This window comes from Oncorhynchus keta, unplaced genomic scaffold (assembly GCF_023373465.1).
Source record: "Oncorhynchus keta strain PuntledgeMale-10-30-2019 unplaced genomic scaffold, Oket_V2 Un_contig_6484_pilon_pilon, whole genome shotgun sequence".
Taxonomy (NCBI): Eukaryota; Metazoa; Chordata; class Actinopteri; order Salmoniformes; family Salmonidae; genus Oncorhynchus; species Oncorhynchus keta.
The window spans coordinates 52,969-71,998 of record NW_026288893.1 but is presented as its reverse complement, the minus strand read 5'-3'; the positions used below and the strand labels follow the sequence as shown (position 1 = coordinate 71,998).

At 50.0% G+C, this 19,030-nt stretch overlaps 2 protein-coding genes and 1 long non-coding RNA gene across 3 annotated transcripts in view; all 3 read left to right on the top strand.

Moving 5' to 3' along the window:
• Positions 1-6: 6 nt before the first annotated feature.
• LOC118383805 (sodium channel and clathrin linker 1-like) lies at positions 7-12,514 on the top strand (the record flags this gene model as incomplete). Its single annotated transcript, XM_052511201.1, has 11 exons — positions 7-77; positions 198-261; positions 360-473; positions 983-1,081; positions 4,119-4,265; positions 6,144-6,286; positions 6,477-6,669; positions 10,837-11,033; positions 11,410-11,488; positions 11,732-11,827; positions 12,222-12,514. Coding segments are annotated over 11 exons (1,266 nt in total), but the record flags the coding sequence as incomplete, so codon positions are not given.
• Positions 6,685-8,858, top strand: LOC127925904 (uncharacterized). The gene is made up of 4 exons (XR_008122764.1): positions 6,685-6,867; positions 7,122-7,270; positions 8,432-8,554; positions 8,639-8,858. It is a non-coding gene; the product is annotated as an uncharacterized LOC127925904 (long non-coding RNA).
• A 1,170-nt stretch (positions 12,515-13,684) lies between the features above and the next one.
• The window catches only part of LOC118383806 (dynein axonemal heavy chain 6-like), a 48,306-nt gene continuing 42,960 nt past the window's right edge, over positions 13,685-19,030 (top strand). Inside the window, exons 1-5 of the mRNA XM_052511202.1 lie at positions 13,685-13,704; positions 13,758-13,866; positions 14,034-14,228; positions 14,706-14,989; positions 16,809-17,076. Of these exons, the coding sequence (XP_052367162.1) occupies positions 13,685-13,704; positions 13,758-13,866; positions 14,034-14,228; positions 14,706-14,989; positions 16,809-17,076 (876 nt within the window). The remainder of the gene's footprint in view (positions 13,705-13,757; positions 13,867-14,033; positions 14,229-14,705; positions 14,990-16,808; positions 17,077-19,030) is intronic.

Here is a 19,030-nt window from a genome sequence, read left to right as displayed (position 1 = left end):
GAGGCTCATGGTAGAGAGGAGGCCTCAGATCGAAGACTCCACCATCTCCAGTCAGCCCTCAGTCAGCTAGAGGCCAGGTGAAACACACCTGTAATCCTCACTCCAGTTCCTCTTCCGGACTCTTCCACAGGAGGCTGAGTGCATCTCTCTTCAATTCCTCCTGCTAAACTCTTTCTGTCCCCATCTGTCTCCTGCAGGTTGAAGGCAGCCACCCAGGAGGCAGAGGGTGTACGCAGGGAGCAGGTGGTGTGGGAGAGGCAGGTGGGGAACACTGTAGTTTTTGGCATCCCTATTTTAACGTAGTATCTACAAGGTCATGGAGCTAAATAGCGCGGTGTATAACGAGGTATACCCGTCAGGTGGGGGAGCTGCAGGTCCGCTGTGCCTCTCTGGAGGAGGAGCGCTACGAGGCCTTCTCCAAGGTCAGAGACTCCATACAGCTGGCTGAGGAGGCCTCTCTACAGAAGGACCAGGTACATACAGTCTTCTACTGCTACGGTCTGCTTCTCTGGATACAATCTAACCTCTCTCTCTCACCAGGTCAGACAACTCCCTCTCTACCCCTTCCTTCACACCCTTCACTCCTCTGTCCGGTCAGGGACTTACTGTCATTTAGCATAACTCTGGTGATGATGTGTATCTCTGTCCGGTCAGGGACTGTCTGTCATTCAGCATAACGCTGGTGGTGATGATGATGATGGTGGTATGTATCTCTCTGGTCAGGGACTGTCTGTCATTCAGCATAACACTGGTGATGATGTGTATCTCTGTCCGGTCAGGGACTATCTGTCATTTAGCATAACACTGGTGATGATGAGTATGTATCTCTGTCTGGTCAGGGACTATCTGTCATTTAGCATAACACTGGTGATGATGAGTATGTATCTCTGTCTGGTCAGGGACTATCTGTCATTTAGCATAACTGGTTGTGATGGTGGTATGTGATGGTGGTATGTGATGGTGGTATGTATTTCCCTATCAGGCCCTGTTGAGAGAGAAACAGAAATCTGAGGAGCTGGACAGGATGAATGAAGCTGTCAGACAACTGATCCAGGATGCTGCCATACGCACCAGGAAAGAGGTGTCTCTCAACTACTTTTTCAAAATGCTAACCCTAGTCCTCCCCTCCAACTGTACCCTAACCCTAGTCCTGGCATCCTGAGCCACCCTCTCTAACCCTAGTCTTGGTATCCTGAACCACCTTCTCTAACCCTAGTCCCGGTGTTCTGAGCCACCCTCTCTAACCCTAGTCCCGTCATCCTGAGCCACCCTCTCTAACCCTAGTCCCGGCATCCTGAGCCACCCTCTCTAACCCTAGTCCCGGCGTTTTACCATAGTGTGTCATTATCTCCAATACATCACCAGTACACTACTACCTCAACCTGTTAGGCTGCTGCCTCCTGACCACGTTCTCTCTTGATGCTGTGTTCTCGGTAGAGGAACAGAGCTGCCTCCTGACCACGTTCTCTCTTGATGCTGTGTTCTCAGTAGAGGAACGGGGCTGCTGCCTCCTGACCACGTTCTCTCTTGATGCTGTGTTCTCAGTAGAGGAACAGAGCTGCCTCCTGACCACGTTCTGCCTCCTGACCACGTTCTCTCTTGATGCTGTGTTCTCAGTAGAGGAACGTAGCTGCCTCCTGACCACGTTCTCTCTTGATGCTGTGTTCTCAGTAGAGGAACGGAGCTGCTGCCTCCTGACCACGTTCTCTCTTGATGCTGTGTTCTCAGTAGAGGAACGGAGCTGCTGCCTCCTGACCACGTTCTCTCTTGATGCTGTGTTCTCAGTAGAGGAACAGAGCTGCTGCCTCCTGACCACGTTCTCTCTTGATGCTGTGTTCTCAGTAGAGGAACGGAGCTGCCTCCTGACCACGTTCTCTCTTGATGCTGTGTTCTCAGTAGAGGAACGGAGCTGCTGCCTCCTGACCACGTTCTCTCTTGATGCTGTGTTCTGACCTGCCTCCTGACCACGTTCTCTCTTGTGATGCTGTGTTCTGTGTTCTCAGTAGAGGAACAGAGCTGCCTCCTGACCACGTTCTCTCTTGATGCTGTGTTCTCAGTAGAGGAACTGCCTCCTGACCACGTTCTCTCTTGATGCTGTGTTCTCAGTAGAGGAACAGAGCTGCCTCCTGACCACGTTCTCTCTTGATGCTGTGTTCTCAGTAGAGGAACGTAGCTGCCTCCTGACCACGTTCTCTCTTGATGCTGTGTTCTCAGTAGAGGAACAGAGCTGCCTCCTGACCACGTTCTCTCTTGATGCTGTGTTCTCAGTAGAGGAACGTAGCTGCCTCCTGACCACGTTCTCTCTTGATGCTGTGTTCTCAGTAGAGGAACAGAGCTGCCTCCTGACCACGTTCTCTCTTGATGCTGTGTTCTCAGTAGAGGAACGTAGCTGCCTCCTGACCACGTTCTCTCTTGATGCTGTGTTCTCAGTAGAGGAACAGAGCTGCCTCCTGACCACGTCTGATGCTGTGTTCTCACGTTCTCCTCCACGTTCTCTCTTGATGCTGTGTTCTCAGTAGAGGAACAGAGCTGCCTCCTGACCACGTTCTCTCTTGATGCTGTGTTCTCAGTAGAGGAACGGAGCTGCCTCCTGACCACGTTCTCTCTTGATGCTGTGTTCTCAGTAGAGGAACAGAGCTGCCTCCTGACCACGTTCTCTCTTGATGCTGTGTTCTCAGTAGAGGAACAGAGCTGCCTCCTGACCACGTTCTCTCTTGATGCTGTGTTCTCAGTAGAGGAACAGAGCTGCTGCCTCCTGACCACGTTCTCTCTTGATGCTGTGTTCTCAGTAGAGGAACGTAGCTGCCTCCTGACCACGTTCTCTCTTGATGCTGTGTTCTCAGTAGAGGAACGGAGCTGCTGCCTCCTGACCACGTTCTCTCTTGATGCTGTGTTCTCAGTAGAGGAACGGGGAAGACTAAGGACACTGCTGACCTGTAAAACGACTAATCTAAATCGAAACTGGTCCTAACTTTAACCATAACCAAACACTAACCTAATTTTAACCAAACCCTAACCTAATTTTAACCATAACCAAACCCTAACCTAATTTTAACCATAACCAAACCCTAAATTTAACCATAACTAAACCCTAACCTAACTTTAACCATAACCATAACCAAACCCTAACCTAATTTTAACCATAACCAAACCCTAACCTAATTTTAACCATAACCAAACCCTAAATTTAACCATAACCAAACCCTAACCTAACTTTAACCAATTCTGAAATTATCTGTTTGCAGCTCAGCAGTGTGCGTGTAGTTTTTCCTTGAGGAACTCCCTGACCTGACTTCTCTGCCTGGCTGTTTACCAGGGAGGGACTGTGATTACCATTCTATTAATGGCTCTTGATTTAAGACCTAATGCACCAAGCCTGTTAATGTTAGCCTTCACCAGGCTGTCAGACACGGGTCTAAATGTAGACGTGCCTGGACACTGAAATAGCACAGACTCACAAGCCGCAGTGTGCGTTTCACTGTGGTGAAACCAGGGGTGCAGCTCTCTGCATTTCCCTCTGAAAAGCCTGATTTACAGAATATAATTGTTTTGTCAAGTTTATTTATTTTTATGTGATTTTACCAGGTAAGTTGACTGAGAACACGTTCTCATTTACAACAACGACCTGGGGAATAGTTACAGGGGAGAGGAGGGGGATGAATGAGCCAATTGTGAACTGGGGATTATTAGGTGACAATGATGGTTTGAGGGGCAGATTAGAAATTTAGCCAGGACACCGGGGTTAACACCCCTCCTCTTATGATAAGTGCCATGGGATCTTTTAATGACCTCAGAGAGTCAGGACACCCGTTTAACGTCCCATCCGTAAAACGGCACCGTACACAGGGTAGTGTCCCCAATGGGGCATTGGGATATTTTTTAGACCAGAGGAAAGAGTGCCTCCTACTGGCCCTCCAACACCAATTCCAGCAGCATCTGGTCTCCCATCCAGGAACTGACCAGGATCAACCCTGCTTAGCTTCAGAAGCAAGCCAGCAGTGGTATGCAGGATGGCATGCTGCTGGCTAAAGTGACAGAGCAGGTAGAATATGTGGGATGTATACTATCTGTTGTTACTTCAGGTGTTCTTGACTAGTTCTGGATTGTGTTTCTTTCAGGTAGAGAATGTACGTAAACAGTGCAACTCACAGATCCATCGGATGGCTGAGGAGTTGTCGGCTCTACAACTGGAGTGTGCAGATAAAGAGTCTCAGATGGAGAGGTCCATGAGAGAGATGAGGGCAGTGGAGGAGGAACTGGAGAAGGTGAGGGGGGGTTGTGGAGGAGGAACTGGAGAAGGTGAGGGGGGGTTGTGGAGGAGGAACTGGAGAAGGTGATGGAGTGGAGGAGGAACTGGAGAAGGTAAGGGGGGTTGTGGAGGAGGAACTGGAGAAGGTGAGGGGGTTGTGGAGGAGGAACTGGAGAAGGTGAGGGGGGTTGTGGAGGAGGAACTGGAGAAGGTGAGGGGGTTGTGGAGGAGGAACTGGAGAAGGTGAGGGGGGTTGTGGAGGAGGAACTGGAGAAGGTGAGGGGGGTTGTGGAGGAGGAACTGGAGAAGGTGAGGGGGGTTGTGGAGGAGGAACTGGAGAAGGTGAGGGGGGTTGTGGAGGAGGAACTGGAGAAGGTGAGGGGGGTTGTGGAGGAGGAACTGGAGAAGGTGAGGGGGGTTGTGGAGGAGGAACTGGAGAAGGTGAGGGGGGGTTGTGGAGGAGGAACTGGAGAAGGTGAGGGGGGTTGTGGAGGAGGAACTGGAGAAGGTGAGGGGGGTTGTGGAGGAGGAACTGGAGAAGGTGAGGGGGGTTGTGGAGGAGGAACTGGAGAAGGTGAGGGGGGTTGTGGAGGAGGAACTGGAGAAGGTGAGGGGGGTTGTGGAGGAGGAACTGGAGAAGGTGAGGGGGGTTGTGGAGGAGGAACTGGAGAAGGTGAGGGGGGTTGTGGAGGAGGAACTGGAGAAGGTGAGGGGGTTGTGGAGGAGGAACTGGAGAAGGTGAGGGGGTTGTGGAGGAGGAACTGGAGAAGGTGAGGGGGGTTGTGGAGGAGGAACTGGAGAAGGTGAGGGGGTTGTGGAGGAGGAACTGGAGAAGGTGAGGGGGTTGTGGAGGAGGAACTGGAGAAGGTGAGGGGGGTTGTGGAGGAACTGGAACTGGAGAAGGTGAGGGGGGGAGAAGTGGAGGAGGAACTGGAGAAGGTGAGGGGGGTTGTGGAGGAGGAACTGGAGAAGGTGAGGGGGGTTGTGGAGGAGGAACTGGAGAAGGTGAGGGGGGTTGTGGAGGAGGAACTGGAGAAGGTGAGGGGGGTTGTGGAGGAGGAACTGGAGAAGGTGAGGGGGGGGTTGTGGAGGAGGAACTGGAGAAGGTGAGGGGGGTTGTGGAGGAGGAACTGGAGAAGGTGAGGGGGGTTGTGGAGGAGGAACTGGAGAAGGTGAGGGGGGTTGTGGAGGAGGAACTGGAGAAGGTGAGGGGGGTTGTGGAGGAGGAACTGGAGAAGGTGAGGGGGGTTGTGGAGGAGGAACTGGAGAAGGTGAGGGGGGTTGTGGAGGAGGAACTGGAGAAGGTGAGGGGGGTTGTGGAGGAGGAACTGGAGAAGGTGAGGGGGGTTGTGGAGGAGGAACTGGAGAAGGTGAGGGGGGTTGTGGAGGAGGAACTGGAGAAGGTGAGGGGGGTTGTGGAGGAGGAACTGGAGAAGGTGGGGGGAGTGGAGGAGGAACTGGAGAAGGTGAGGGGGGTTGTGGAGGAGGAACTGGAGAAGGTGAGGGGGGTTGTGGAGGAGGAACTGGAGAAGGTGAGGGGGGTTGTGGAGGAGGAACTGGAGAAGGTGAGGGGGTTGTGGAGGAGGAACTGGAGAAGGTGAGGGGGGTTGTGGAGGAGGAACTGGAGAGGGAGGGGGGTTGTGGAGGAGGACCTGGTGAGGGGGTTTGTGGAGGAGGACCTGGAGAAGGTGAGGGGGTGGAGGAGGAACTGGAGAAGGTGGGGGGTGGGGGGTGGAGAAGGTGAGGTGATTGGGGAAGAAGTCATACTATTGTTTTACCAAACTGAATCGTACATTCCTACAGGGTGGAACTGTGGTGAGGAACTTTATGGGGAATGGAGGTTATGAAGCATTCTAATGCATTATAACCTGTTCCTATGTCACCTGTACTCCAGGTGTATAAGGAGGGTAGAGGAGAGCCAGAGTACAGGAAGATAGAGGTTCTCCACCAGAGGTCTCTGAATGCTGAGAGACTGAAGGACGACATGAACATCACCCTGCAGAGCACACACAACAAGATGAAGAAACTGGAGATGGAGTGAGACATGTATTTCTGTGTGCTTAGTCTGAGCTGCTGATCTGAGATCTGTGTTCAGCTGTTAAGTGTGCTTTTTTTTTAGTCTGCCTGTCATCTGTCTGGACCCAAGTGTATACAGTACTTTGTAATCTAAATGCCCCCTCTGTCTCTTCCTCCCTTCTCTCCCCCTCCCTCCCCTTTCCCCCCACAGCTACAGTGAGGAGTTGTCCCGGTGCCAGGAGGAGGTGCGGCGGTTGCAGGGGTCTCTGTCTGCAGCCAGGGAGGACTGCAGCGGGGTCAGCGAGGAGCGGCTCCAGCTGCAGCAGGAGAACATGCAGCTCCGCAGGGAGATGGAGGAGCTACGCAAGGCTAGCATGATGACCCAGAGGAGAGCTAAGCAGCAGGTGAGACTACCTGGTTAAGCACCTTTAAGACCAGACTGGATGCAGTATGAACGGGAGGGATCAGGGTAGAGGAAGGACGGGGATATAAACCAACTATGCAAGGCTTTGCTGCTCGCACAGAGACGGGCGTAACAGCAGGTAAGACCAGTCTGTAGAAACAGAGATGAGGAGGGAGACAGGTCTAGCAGGTAGAGGAAGGTGGAAGATGAGGAGGGACAGGTCTATCAGGTAGAGGAAGGTGGAAGATGAGGAGGGAGACAGGTCTAGCAGGTAGAGGAAGGTGGAAGATGAGGAGGGAGACAGGTCTATCAGGTAGAGGAAGGTGGAAGATGAGGAGGGGTGGAGACAGGTCTAACAGGTAGAGGAAGGTGGAAGATGAGGAGGGAGACAGGTCTATCAGGTAGAGGAAGGTGGAAGATGAGGAGGGAGACAGGTCTAGCAGGTAGAGGAAGGTGGAAGATGAGGAGGGAGACAGGTCTAGCAGGTAGAGGAAGGTGGAAGATGAGGAGGGAGACAGGTCTAGCAGGTAGAGGAAGGTGGAAGATGAGGAGGGAGACAGGTCTATCAGGTAGAGGAAGGTGGAAGATGAGGAGGGAGACAGGTCTATCAGGTAGAGGAAGGTGGAAGATGAGGAGGAGACTAGCAGGTCTCCAGGTGGAGAGGAAGGTGAAGGAGGAGGGAGACAGGTCTAGCAGGTAGAGGAAGGTGGAAGATGAGGAGGGAGACAGGTCTATCAGGTAGAGGAAGGTGGAAGATGAGGAGGGAGACAGGTCTATCAGGTAGAGGAAGGTGGAAGATGAGGAGGGAGACAGGTCTAGCAGGTAGAGGAAGGTGGAAGATGATCTATCAGGTGGGAGAAGATGAGGAGGGAGACAGGTCTAGCAGGTAGAGGAAGGTGGAAGATGAGGAGGGAGACAGGTCTATCAGGTAGAGGAAGGTGGAAGATGAGGGAGACAGGTCTAACAGGTAGAAGGTGGAAGATGACAGGTCTAGCAGGTAGAGGAAGGTGGAAGATGAGGAGGGAACAGGTGGGTAAGATGAGATGAGGAGGGAGACAGGTCTAGCAGGTAGAGGAAGGTGGAAGATGAGGAGGGAGACAGGTCTAGCAGGTAGAGGAAGGTGGGAAGGGAGATGAGGAGGGAGACAGGTCTAGCAGGTAGAGGAAGGTGGAAGATGAGGAGGGAGACAGGTCTAGCAGGTAGAGGAAGGTGGAAGATGAGGAGGAGACAGGTCTATCAGGTAGAGGAAGGTGGAAGATGAGGAGGGAGACAGGTCTAGCAGGTAGAGGAAGGTGGAAGATGAGGAGGGAGACAGGTCTAACAGGTAGAGGAAGGTGGAAGATGAGGAGGGAGACAGGTCTAGCAGGTAGAGGAAGGTGAAGATGAGGAGGGAGACAGGTCTAGCAGGTAGAGGAAGGGGAAGATGAGGAGGGAGACAGGTCTAGCAGGTAGAGGAAGGTGGAAGATGAGGAGGGAGACAGGTCTAGCAGGTAGAGGAAGGTGGAAGATGAGGAGGGAGACAGGTCTAGCAGGTAGAGGAAGGTGGAAGATGAGGAGGGAGACAGGTCTAGCAGGTAGAGGAAGGTGGAAGATGAGGAGGGAGACAGGTCTATCAGGTAGAGGAAGGTGGAAGATGAGGAGGGAGATGAGGTAGGGAAGGTGGAGATGAGGAGGGAGACAGGTCTAGCAGGTAGAGGAAGGTGGAAGATGAGGAGGGAGACAGGTCTAGCAGGTAGAGGAAGGTGGAAGATGAGGGGAGACAGGTCTAGCAGGTAGAGGAAGGTGGAAGATGAGGAGGGAGACAGGTCTATCAGGTAGAGGAAGGTGGAAGATGAGGAGGGAGACAGGTCTAGCAGGTAGAGGAAGGTGGAAGATGAGGGAGACAGGTCTAGCAGGTAGAGGAAGGTGGAAGATGAGGAGGGAGACAGGTCTAGCAGGTAGAGGAAGGTGGAAGATGAGGAGGGAGACAGGTCTATCAGGTAGAGGAAGGTGGAAGATGAGGAGGGAGACAGGTCTAGCAGGTAGAGGAAGGTGGAAGATGAGGAGGGAGACAGGTCTATCAGGTAGAGGAAGGTGGAAGATGAGGAGGGAGACAGGTCTAGCAGGTAGAGGAAGGTGGAAGATGAGGAGGGAGACAGGTCTAGCAGGTAGAGGAAGGTGGAAGATGAGGAGGGAGACAGGTCTAGCAGGTAGAGGAAGGTGGGAGATGAGGAGGGAGATGAGGAGGGAGACAGGTCTAGCAGGTAGAGGAAGGTGGAAGATGAGGAGGGAGACAGGTCTAGCAGGTAGAGGAAGGTGGAAGATGAGGAGGGAGACAGGTCTAGCAGGTAGAGGAAGGTGGAAGATGAGGAGGGAGACAGGTCTAGCAGGTAGAGGAAGGTGGAAGATGAGGAGGGAGACAGGTCTAGCAGGTAGAGGAAGGTGGAAGATGAGGAGGGAGACAGGTCTAGCAGCTAGAGGAAGGTGGAAGATGAGGAGGAGACAGGTCTAGCAGGTAGAGGAAGGTGAGGAGATGGAGGGAGACAGGTCTAGCAGGTAGAGGAAGGTGGAAGATGAGGAGGGAGACAGGTCTAGCAGGTAGAGGAAGGTGGAAGATGAGGAGGGAGACAGGTCTAGCAGGTAGAGGAAGGTGGGAGATGAGGAGGGAGACAGGTCTAGCAGGTAGAGGAAGGTGGGAGATGAGGAGGGAGACAGGTCTAGCAGGTAGAGGAAGGTGGGAGATGAGGAGGGAGACAGGTCTATCAGGTAGAGGAAGGTGGGAGATGAGGTGGGAGAGAGAGGAAGGTGGAAGATGAGGAGGGAGACAGGTCTAGCAGGTAGAGGAAGGAGGGAGATGAGGAGGGAGACAGGTCTAGCAGGTAGAGGAAGGTGGGAGATGAGGAGGGAGACAGGTCTAGCAGGTAGAGGAAGGTGGAAGATGAGGAGGGAGACAGGTCTAACAGGTAGAGGAAGGTGGGAGATGAGGAGGGAGACAGGTCTATCAGGTAGAGGAAGGTGGGAGATGAGGAGGGAGACAGGTCTAGCAGGTAGAGGAAGGTGGGAGATGAGGAGGGAGACAGGTCTAGCAGGTAGAGGAAGGTGGGAGATGAGGAGGGAGACAGGTCTAGCAGGTAGAGGAAGGTGGGAGATGAGGAGGGAGACAGGTCTAGCAGGTAGAGGAAGGTGGGAGATGAGGAGGGAGACAGGTCTAGCAGGTAGAGGAAGGTGGGAGATGAGGAGGGAGACAGGTCTATCAGGTAGAGGAAGGTGGAAGATGAGGAGGGAGACATGTCTAGCAGGTAGAGGAAGGTGGAAGATGAGGAGGGAGACAGGTCTAGGGTAGAGGAAGGTGGAAGATGAGGAGGAGACAGGTCTATCAGGTAGAGGAAGGTGGGAGATGAGGAGGGAGATGGTAGGTCTGAGGAGGGAGACAGGTCTAGCAGGTAGAGGAAGGAGGGAGATGAGGAGGGAGACAGGTCTATCAGGTAGAGGAAGGTGGGAGATGAGGAGGGAGACAGGTCTAGCAGGTAGAGGAAGGTGGGAGATGAGGAGGGAGATGGTCTAGGAGGGAGGAAGGTGGGAGATAGAGATGAGGTGGGAGATGAGGTGGGAGATGAGGTGGGAGATGAGGAGGGAGATGAGGAGGTGGGAGATGAGGAGGAGACAGGTCTAGGAGATGAGGAGGTAGAGGAAGGTGGGAGATGAGGAGGGAGATGAGGGAGAGGTGGGAGGTCTAGATGAGGTAGAGGAAGGTGGGAGATGAGGAGGGAGATGAGGAGGGAGACAGGTCTAGCAGGTAGAGGAAGGTGGGAGATGAGGTGGGAGATGAGGAGGGAGATGAGGAGGGAGACAGTCTAGCAGGTAGAGGAAGGTGGGAGATGAGGAGGGAGAGGTAGATGAGGAGGTAGAGGTAGATGAGGAGGTAGATGAGGAGGTAGCTGAGGTAGAGGAAGGTGGGAGATGAGGAGGTGGGAGATGAGGAGGTAGATGAGGAGGTAGTTGAGGAATTAGAGGAAGGTGGGAGATGAGGAGGTAGATGAGGAGGTAGATGAGGAGGTAGATGAGGAGGGAGATGAGGAGGTAGACAGGTCTAGCAGGTAGAGGAGGGTGAAAACAAGATGAGGTTAAACAGGTGGGCAGGTCAAGTTGGAGACACACCCACCCTCACTTCCCCTCCTCCTCTCCACAGGTTTCCCAGATGGAGCAGGAGTATTCCCTAAAGGAGCAGGGTCTGGAAGCCCGGGTCAGGGAGATGGAGGAAAGCAGTAGGAGCTCCAGTGCTGACCTGACCCGCCTCCTCTCTGCCCAGCAGAAGACCAGCCAGCGCTGGAAGGAGGAGGCCAAGACCCTCACCCTGACCTTCCAGACCAAACTCACCAGCCTCAAGTTAGTTCAATGTACTGGGTAAACCTGTGTGTATATGACCAATAAACTGTGATCTGACCTTCTGACACTCCACCATAATAGCCCAGTGTCCATACAGGCAAGTCTACAAACTCAACAATTTGGTTTGAAGACGCCCACATTTTCCATTCTGCTTTGAACTTCTGAGAAGCTGTTCTGGCTCTTTTTCACTTTGCAGATCACAGTAAAAACAACGTTTCAAGCCTCCTGCACACAATGTAGAAGGGAGAGATTGACAGGCTACGGACCAAATGGCCCACTGTTTGACACAGTTGCTAGTTGATGAGTGGATGTTTTGATATACGTATGTGTTTGATGATTGGTCGCTGACCACTATGACACGGTCTGTTGGTTTCAGGGGTGAGCTGAGTCGACAGAGGCAACGTTGTCAGGAACTGGAGATCCAGCTGGTGACTGACCACGAGACCATAGTAGAGGTGACTCTAACACACGCATACACACACACACACACACACGCATACCATTTTATAGAAGATTAAAAAAAGGAACACAGACAATTGTTCAACGTGAATTCAACACACTACTCGCACCTTGAAACCAATAGCAACCCGCATCATAATGAATATAAAGAGGAAATGTGATGTCAGTTTATTGTTGCTGGGTCCAGTAGGGGAAGTGTCTCTAATGTTGTGGTTGAAATGTGTCCTGTTGTTGTCTAGTACGAGAGGCAGATGGCAGAGTATCAGGAGAAGAACAGTCGTCTCCAGAGGCGTTTGACTCAGGCAGAACAGAAGGCAACTACAGCATCACAACAGGTACTAGGGGTCTTACACTGGGGCCAGGGAGAGTCGCACACTGATGATGTCAGCTCAGTTGTCTGATATCACCACAGGGTCATATTTAGTGGGCACGCTGTAGTAAAACAGTTCAAAAACGTTATGCAACAGAAACTCAAAGGGAGTTATTGGACACGTGTAGGTAGTCCCTCCCTGTTTTAGTCAGTGTTACTTAGTTTGCTGTCTAATGAATAGGACCCTGGATCTTATTGAGATGAGATGCATTACTGGAACGCTGCACAGCAATGGCGTGTCTCCTGTCCCATATAATCTTCATGGACACACGTCTTTGAAGAAGCCCCGACACGGAGAGGAACTTTGTTGGCTTTGACTGTTTCTAACACACTCATTTGTTCTGTCTTTTCTCTTTCAGCTGAGTATAATGACGTCACAGAGGAGGAAAACATCGTCCATGGCAGACCTGGAGTCTCTATAGCGGTATGCAGGGATGTGCCATGTAATAAAACTAAATATAACATTTCACTAGCTGTTGGGCTAATTGGCTACATTTTCTACTAGCCAGTCTGAAGTGTACTAGCATCGGGCTAGCTTAATTTCCATCCCTGACTGTGTGCATTGCCAACCATTTCTACAGAAATGCCCATGTCTGTTATGGATTTATACCATTCACCTTGATGTCTGTTATTAAAATATATTTAAATTCTCTTTCTGGTGTGTTTTATTGGCGTTGTTGGGAAATTAGGAAATATTTTTGTGGTCATTATTTCTGTGGTCAAACTTCTTGTGGTCGTTGTGTTGGGAAATATTAAAATACATTTTCTTAGGTGTTGTCAGTGTAACATTTGTTTTCTGTGATCATTGTTGGGAAGTATTTAAATCACCTTTCTGTGGTGGGATGATACATTCTCTAAATGAATTGACTGGTGCATATGATCATGTTTAATGTGTGTGTGGTTGAGCGACTGTCTCCAGGATGCTCTGTCAGGTTATCCTGGGATAGAGTGTTTCAATTGTGCAGAATCAGGACGATATCAGGAATGTTTGTGCAGGTTCAACTGCAACCCATCTTTGAGGTCTAGAGTTTTACCATGACAAAAAACGCGATATATGACAGTCCGCGTTATGTTGGGAATCTAGCTATACAAACTATATTGTAGGGTGCAGGTATTTTTGCCTAGTTTTAAAATCTCTAACCTTGGGACATGAATGGTGAGTTGTACTGCAAAGCGCGCATGTGCAGCTGTTGCTCTCCGCGCGGTGTCCAGGAGGCGCTGGTTGCTAAGAAACAATAAACTCACGATCAGCTTCCACTTCTGACACGAGAACCGGCGATAACAAGTGTAGCTAATGTTTTTGCTTCTGTAGTTTCTCTACTAATGTCTATGTTGAAGTGCCATTGATAGCTATGTAAGTAATACAACTTGACTTGCTCAGAAATATGTTATAAATTGCTAGCGCCTCATTGTTTCTGTTAACCAAACGGATGGTTTGTGATATCACTGTATATAACCGTCTCAGCGTTAGCGGATGTTGTTGGCTACGTTTGTTTTGAACTTTTGATTTAACGTTATATTGAAATGTTTATCTCTTGTTGCCAGGTAAGTTGCTAAACAACTGAAATGTATGTTATGTGTAAGATGACTTGCTACTATAGTTTGCTTTGACACGAGTTGATAGACCGAAACTAAAGGGAGAGCTTATCGTTCCCCACCTCCCTCTCCTTGTGCTCTCCCCTTCACCCCCACACACAGTATCCACTCAGACCCAGAGAGGCAGACTATCTGAGGCCACCATGTCTTCGTTCTCCCAGAAGGGGTCCCTCGCTGCCAGGCTGGCCCAGGGAGAGAGGAGGTGGCTGGGGCCCGGCAGCAGAGGATGACCCTCCCATTCACCATGTCCCCTGGCCATGTAGACCCAGAGGCACTGAGAGCCAGGCTGATCTCAGTAGCCCCGAGCCAGGCACACAACGCAACCCTGATGCCCTGGTCTTCACACATACCACCAAGGCCCAGGAACGCAGGAGGGCAGGGCAGAGACCCGTACCGCTGGAGATACTGGTGGGTGGGTGGGTGGGGGGGGGAATATGGGGACCCAGCCACTTGTAAACACTGTTTGCTCACAGTAATGTTTTCTAAATATCAGCCTTTGTTCTCATAACCATCCCAGACATCAACTGCCCCATAAGCACATAAACACCTCTATTTACACATCTTCTCTCATTCAGCCGGTCCTGAAGAAGTACCAGGACCACAAGCAGCCAGAGTTCATCCACAGGCAGAACCGGGAGAGGCTGCTCCAGTCGGGCTGGAAGCCTCCGTCGCCCTCCCTTGCTGGGGTAGAGTGGATGGACAAGGCCCCTGACAGACAGAGCTCCACCCTTCACCTCCCTGAGCTGCCTGACCACGTCAAGGAGAAACAGGTGGAAGACTGAGAAGGGCTCTGCTGGACGGACAGACGTCATGCAGATTTGACATGGTTTAATTTGAAATCCAGATTGTCTTAACCATGATTTCACTAGTGATATACAGCCATGTACTAGAATAAATGAGTGATTGTAGACGGTGGGAGGCAGATACTGAGCTGTGCTCTGTTCGTCAGTAGCCCTCCCTATAGCCCCTCGCTCTCTGATGACTCTGAAGCTCTCTGAAGCTGAGAGGTATCACAGTGGACTGATACGGGTCAGACAACTGTTAAACTCATAGCCTTTCTTGTTCTGTTTTAACCAGTAGTTCCATCAACCTCATTTGAGCCATAGAAGAAACCAGTCCACAATCAATATCTGTCTCTTTTGTTGTCAAGAGATGTAGTACAAAGCCCCCTTTCAGCTGTTCATGATGCTTTTCAAAGTCAAATAAATATAAAAGCCTGACTGACTGTCACTGCTTCCTCCCTCCAGGCTCAGATGACCCAGAGTACCCTGTGTTCCCCCTCTCCCCCCAAACGCCCTCGCTCCTCCAAGTCCGCAAAGCCCTCCCCCACCGGAGCCTTCCTCCAGTCCCCCTCCCCTCTCCCAGCCAGTCACCCCGTCATCTTCAGCTCTGCAGAGGATGTGATCCGTGCCAAAATACGCTCCCCGCCGGACATCGTCAGAATCATCCGGAACAACCCTCACCTGGGCTTCCTGTACATGACCTCTGCCGCACCCAAGAGCTCCATCAAATATGATGCTTATAACCTCAAGTAAGAGAGGGAGAAACACACACACCCTAACCTATATCAGATATGATGTTTATAACCTCAAGAGAGGGAGCAACACACACACCCTAACCTATATCAGATATGATGTTTATAACCTAAAGTAAGAGAGGGAGAAACACACACCCTAACCTATATCAGATATGTTTATAACCTCAAGTAAGAGAGAGAAACACACACCCTAACCTATATCAGATATGATGTTTATAACCTCAAGTAAGAGAGAGAAACACACACCCTAACCTATATCAGATATGATGTTTATAACCTCAAGAGAGAGAGAAATCACACCCTAACCTATATCAGATATGATGTTTATAACATCAAGTAAGAGAGGGAGAAACACACACCCTAACCTATATCAGATATGTTTATAACATCAAGAGAGGGAGAAACACACACCCTAACCTATATCAGATATGTTTATAACATCAAGAGAGGGAGAAACACACACCCTAACCTATATCAGATATGTTTATAACATCAAGTAAGAGAGGAGAAACACACACACCTAACCTATATCAGATATGATGTTTATAACATCAAGTAAGAGAGGGAGAAACACACACCCTAACCTATATCAGATATGTTTATAACATCAAGAGAGGGAGAAACACACACCCTAACCTATATCAGATATGTTTATAACATCAAGAGAGGGAGAAACACACACCCTAACCTATATCAGATATGTTTATAACATCAAGAGAGGGAGAAACACACACCCTAACCTATATCAGATATGTTTATAACATCAAGAGAGGGAGAAGCACACACACCCTAACCTATATCAGATATGATGTTTATAACATCAAGTAAGAGAGGGAGAAACACACACCCTAACCTATATCAGATATGTTTATAACATCAAGAGAGGGAGAAACACACACCCTAACCTATATCAGATATGTTTATAACATCAAGAGAGGGAGAAACACACACCCTAACCTATATCAGATATGTTTATAACATCAAGAGAGGGAGAAGCACACACACCCTAACCTATATCAGATATGTTTATAACCTCAAGTAAGAGACGGAGAAACACACACCCTAACCTATATCAGATATGATGTTTATAACCTCAAGTAAGAGAGGGATAAACACACACCCTAACCTATATCAGATATGTTTATAACATCAAGAGAGGGAGAAACACACACACCTAACCTATATCAGATATGTTTATAACCTCAAGTAAGAGACGGAGAAACACACACCCTAACCTATATCAGATATGATGTTTATAACCTCAAGTAAGAGACGGAGAAACACACACACTAACCTATATCAGATATGTTTATAACCTCAAGTAAGAGAGGGAGAAACACACACCCTAACCTATATCAGATATTATGTTTATAACCTCAAGTAAGAGAGGGAGAAACACACACCCTAACCTATATCAGATATGTATTTATTTTATTATATGATGCTTATATCTTCAAGAAAGAGCAACGTCAACAAGAGAGAGATGCTACTTCTCAATTATCTCTAATTCCATGTATCCTTGTTCCCTTCCCTTCACTAATTCTAATGGAAAGGACTGCCTGGTATAAGAAACATGGTGGAAACTGCCTCTAACCCATACAGCACCAATTCATTGCTTTTAGATTGTGGGAAGTAGTGAACAAGTGTTCACTTCAGAACAAAGGAGGTATTATTGGGACTCACAAAGAGAGACGACACAGACACACACACACACTCACGCAAACATTTGAACTCCCAAGTCTCTATCAAATATAAACACCTACAACCTTATTCTCACTACCCATTCCATTACTCTAACCTTGACCTCCCCCAGGATAGTGGCGTATGAGAACATCAACAAGCAGGACTACTCTACCATCAGCCAGCAGGGTGTGACCTGCATCACTGACGCGGAGATGGACTTCCTGCCATTAGAGCGCTGGGAGCATGAGTACCGGTGCCACCGTCGCCTCCTGGCCATCCCGGCCTTCGCCCTCTTCAGGAGGTGGAAGGCCTTCAGAGTGTGGCGGACCAACGTCCGCTCCAAGAAGATCAACACGTGCAAGAAGTCCCTACAGGAGCGCCTGTTCATCGTCAATGAGGTGGGTGGTATTGTTGGGTCCAGTAGTGTTTCCTGGTCAGGATAATGAGGTGGTGGTATTGTTGGGTCCAGTAGTGTTTCCTGGTCAGGATAATGAGGTGGTGGTATTGTTGGGTCCAGTAGTGTTTCCTGGTCAGGACACTGAGGTGGTGGTGATGTTGGGTCCAGTAGTGTTTCCTGTTCAGGGTAATGAGGCGGTGGTATTGTTGGGTCCAGTAGTGTTTCCTGGTCAGGGTAATGAGGTGGTGGTATTGTTGTGTCCAGTAGTGTTTCCTGGTCAGGGTAATGAGGTGGTGGTATTGTTGGGTCCAGTAGTGTTTCCTGGTCAGGACACTGAGGTGGTGGTGATGTTGTGTCCAGTAGTGTTTCCTGGCCAGGATAATGAGGTGGTGTTATTGTTGGGTCCAGTAGTGTTTCCTGGTCAGGATAATGAGGTGGTGGTATTGTTGTGTCCAGTAGTGTTTCCTGGCCAGGATAATGAGGTGGTGTTATTGTTGGGTCCAGTAGTGTTTCCTGGTCAGGATAATGAGGCGGTGGTATTGTTGGGTCCAGTAGTGTTTCCTGGTCAGGACACCGAGGTGGTGGTATTGTTGGGTCCAGTAGTGTTTCCTGGTCAGGATAATGAGGTGGTGTTATTGTTGGGTCCAGTAGTGTTTCCTGGTCAGGGTAACGAGGTGGTGGTATTGTTGTGTCCGGTAGTGTTTCCTGGTCAGGATAATGAGGTGGTGGTATTGTTGGGTCCAGTAGTGTTTCCTGGTCAGGATAATGAGGTGGTGGTATTGTTGTGTCCAGTAGTGTTTCCTGGTCAGGGTAATGAGGTGGTGGTATTGTTGGGTCCAGTAGTGTTTCCTGGTCAGGATAATGAGGTGGTGGTATTGTTGTGTCCAGTAGTGTTTCCTGGTCAGGACACCGAGGTGGTGGTATTGTTGGGTCCAGTAGTGTTTCCTGGTCAGGATAATGAGGTGGTGGTATTGTTGGGTCCAGTAGTGTTTCCTGGTCAGGATAATGAGGTGGTGGTATTGTTGTGTCCAGTAGTGTTTCCTGGTCAGGGTAATGAGGTGGTGGTATTGTTGGGTCCAGTAGTGTTTCCTGGTCAGGATAATGAGGTGGTGGTATTGTTGGGTCCAGTAGTGTTTCCTGGTCAGGATAATGAGGTGGTGGTATTGTTGGGTCCAGTAGTGTTTCCTGGTCAGGATAATGAGGTGGTGGTATTGTTGTGTCCGGTAGTGTTTCCTGGTCAGGATAATGAGGTGGTGGTATTGTTGGGTCCAGTAGTGTTTCCTGGTCAGGATAATGAGGTGGTGGTATTGTTGGGTCCAGTAGTGTTTCCTGGTCAGGATAATGAGGTGGTGGTATTGTTGGGTCCAGTAGTGTTTCCTGGTCAGGACACCGAGGTGGTGGTATTGTTGGGTCCAGTAGTGTTTCCTGGTCAGGATAATGAGGTGGTGGTATTGTTGGGTCCAGTAGTGTTTCCTGGTCAGGATAATGAGGTGGTGGTATTGTTGGGTCCAGTAGTGTTTCCTGGTCAGGATAATGAGGTGGTGGTATTGTTGGGTCCAGTAGTGTTTCCTGGTCAGGACACTGAGGTGGTGGTATTGTTGGGTCCAGTAGTGTTTCCTGGTCAGGATAATGAGGTGGTGGTATTGTTGGGTCCAGTAGTGTTTCCTGGTCAGGATAATGAGGTGGTGGTATTGTTGGGTCCGGTAGTGTTTCCTGGTCAGGACACCGAGGTGGTGGTATTGTTGGGTCCAGTAGTGTTTCCTGGTCAGGACACCGAGGTGGTGGTATTGTTGTGTCCGGTAGTGTTTCCTGGTCAGGATAATGAGGTGGTGGTATTGTTGGGTCCAGTAGTGTTTCCTGGTCAGGGTAATGAGGTGGTGGTATTGTTGTGTCCAGTAGTGTTTCCTGGTCAGGATAATGAGGTGGTGGTATTGTTGTGTCCAGTAGTGTTTCCT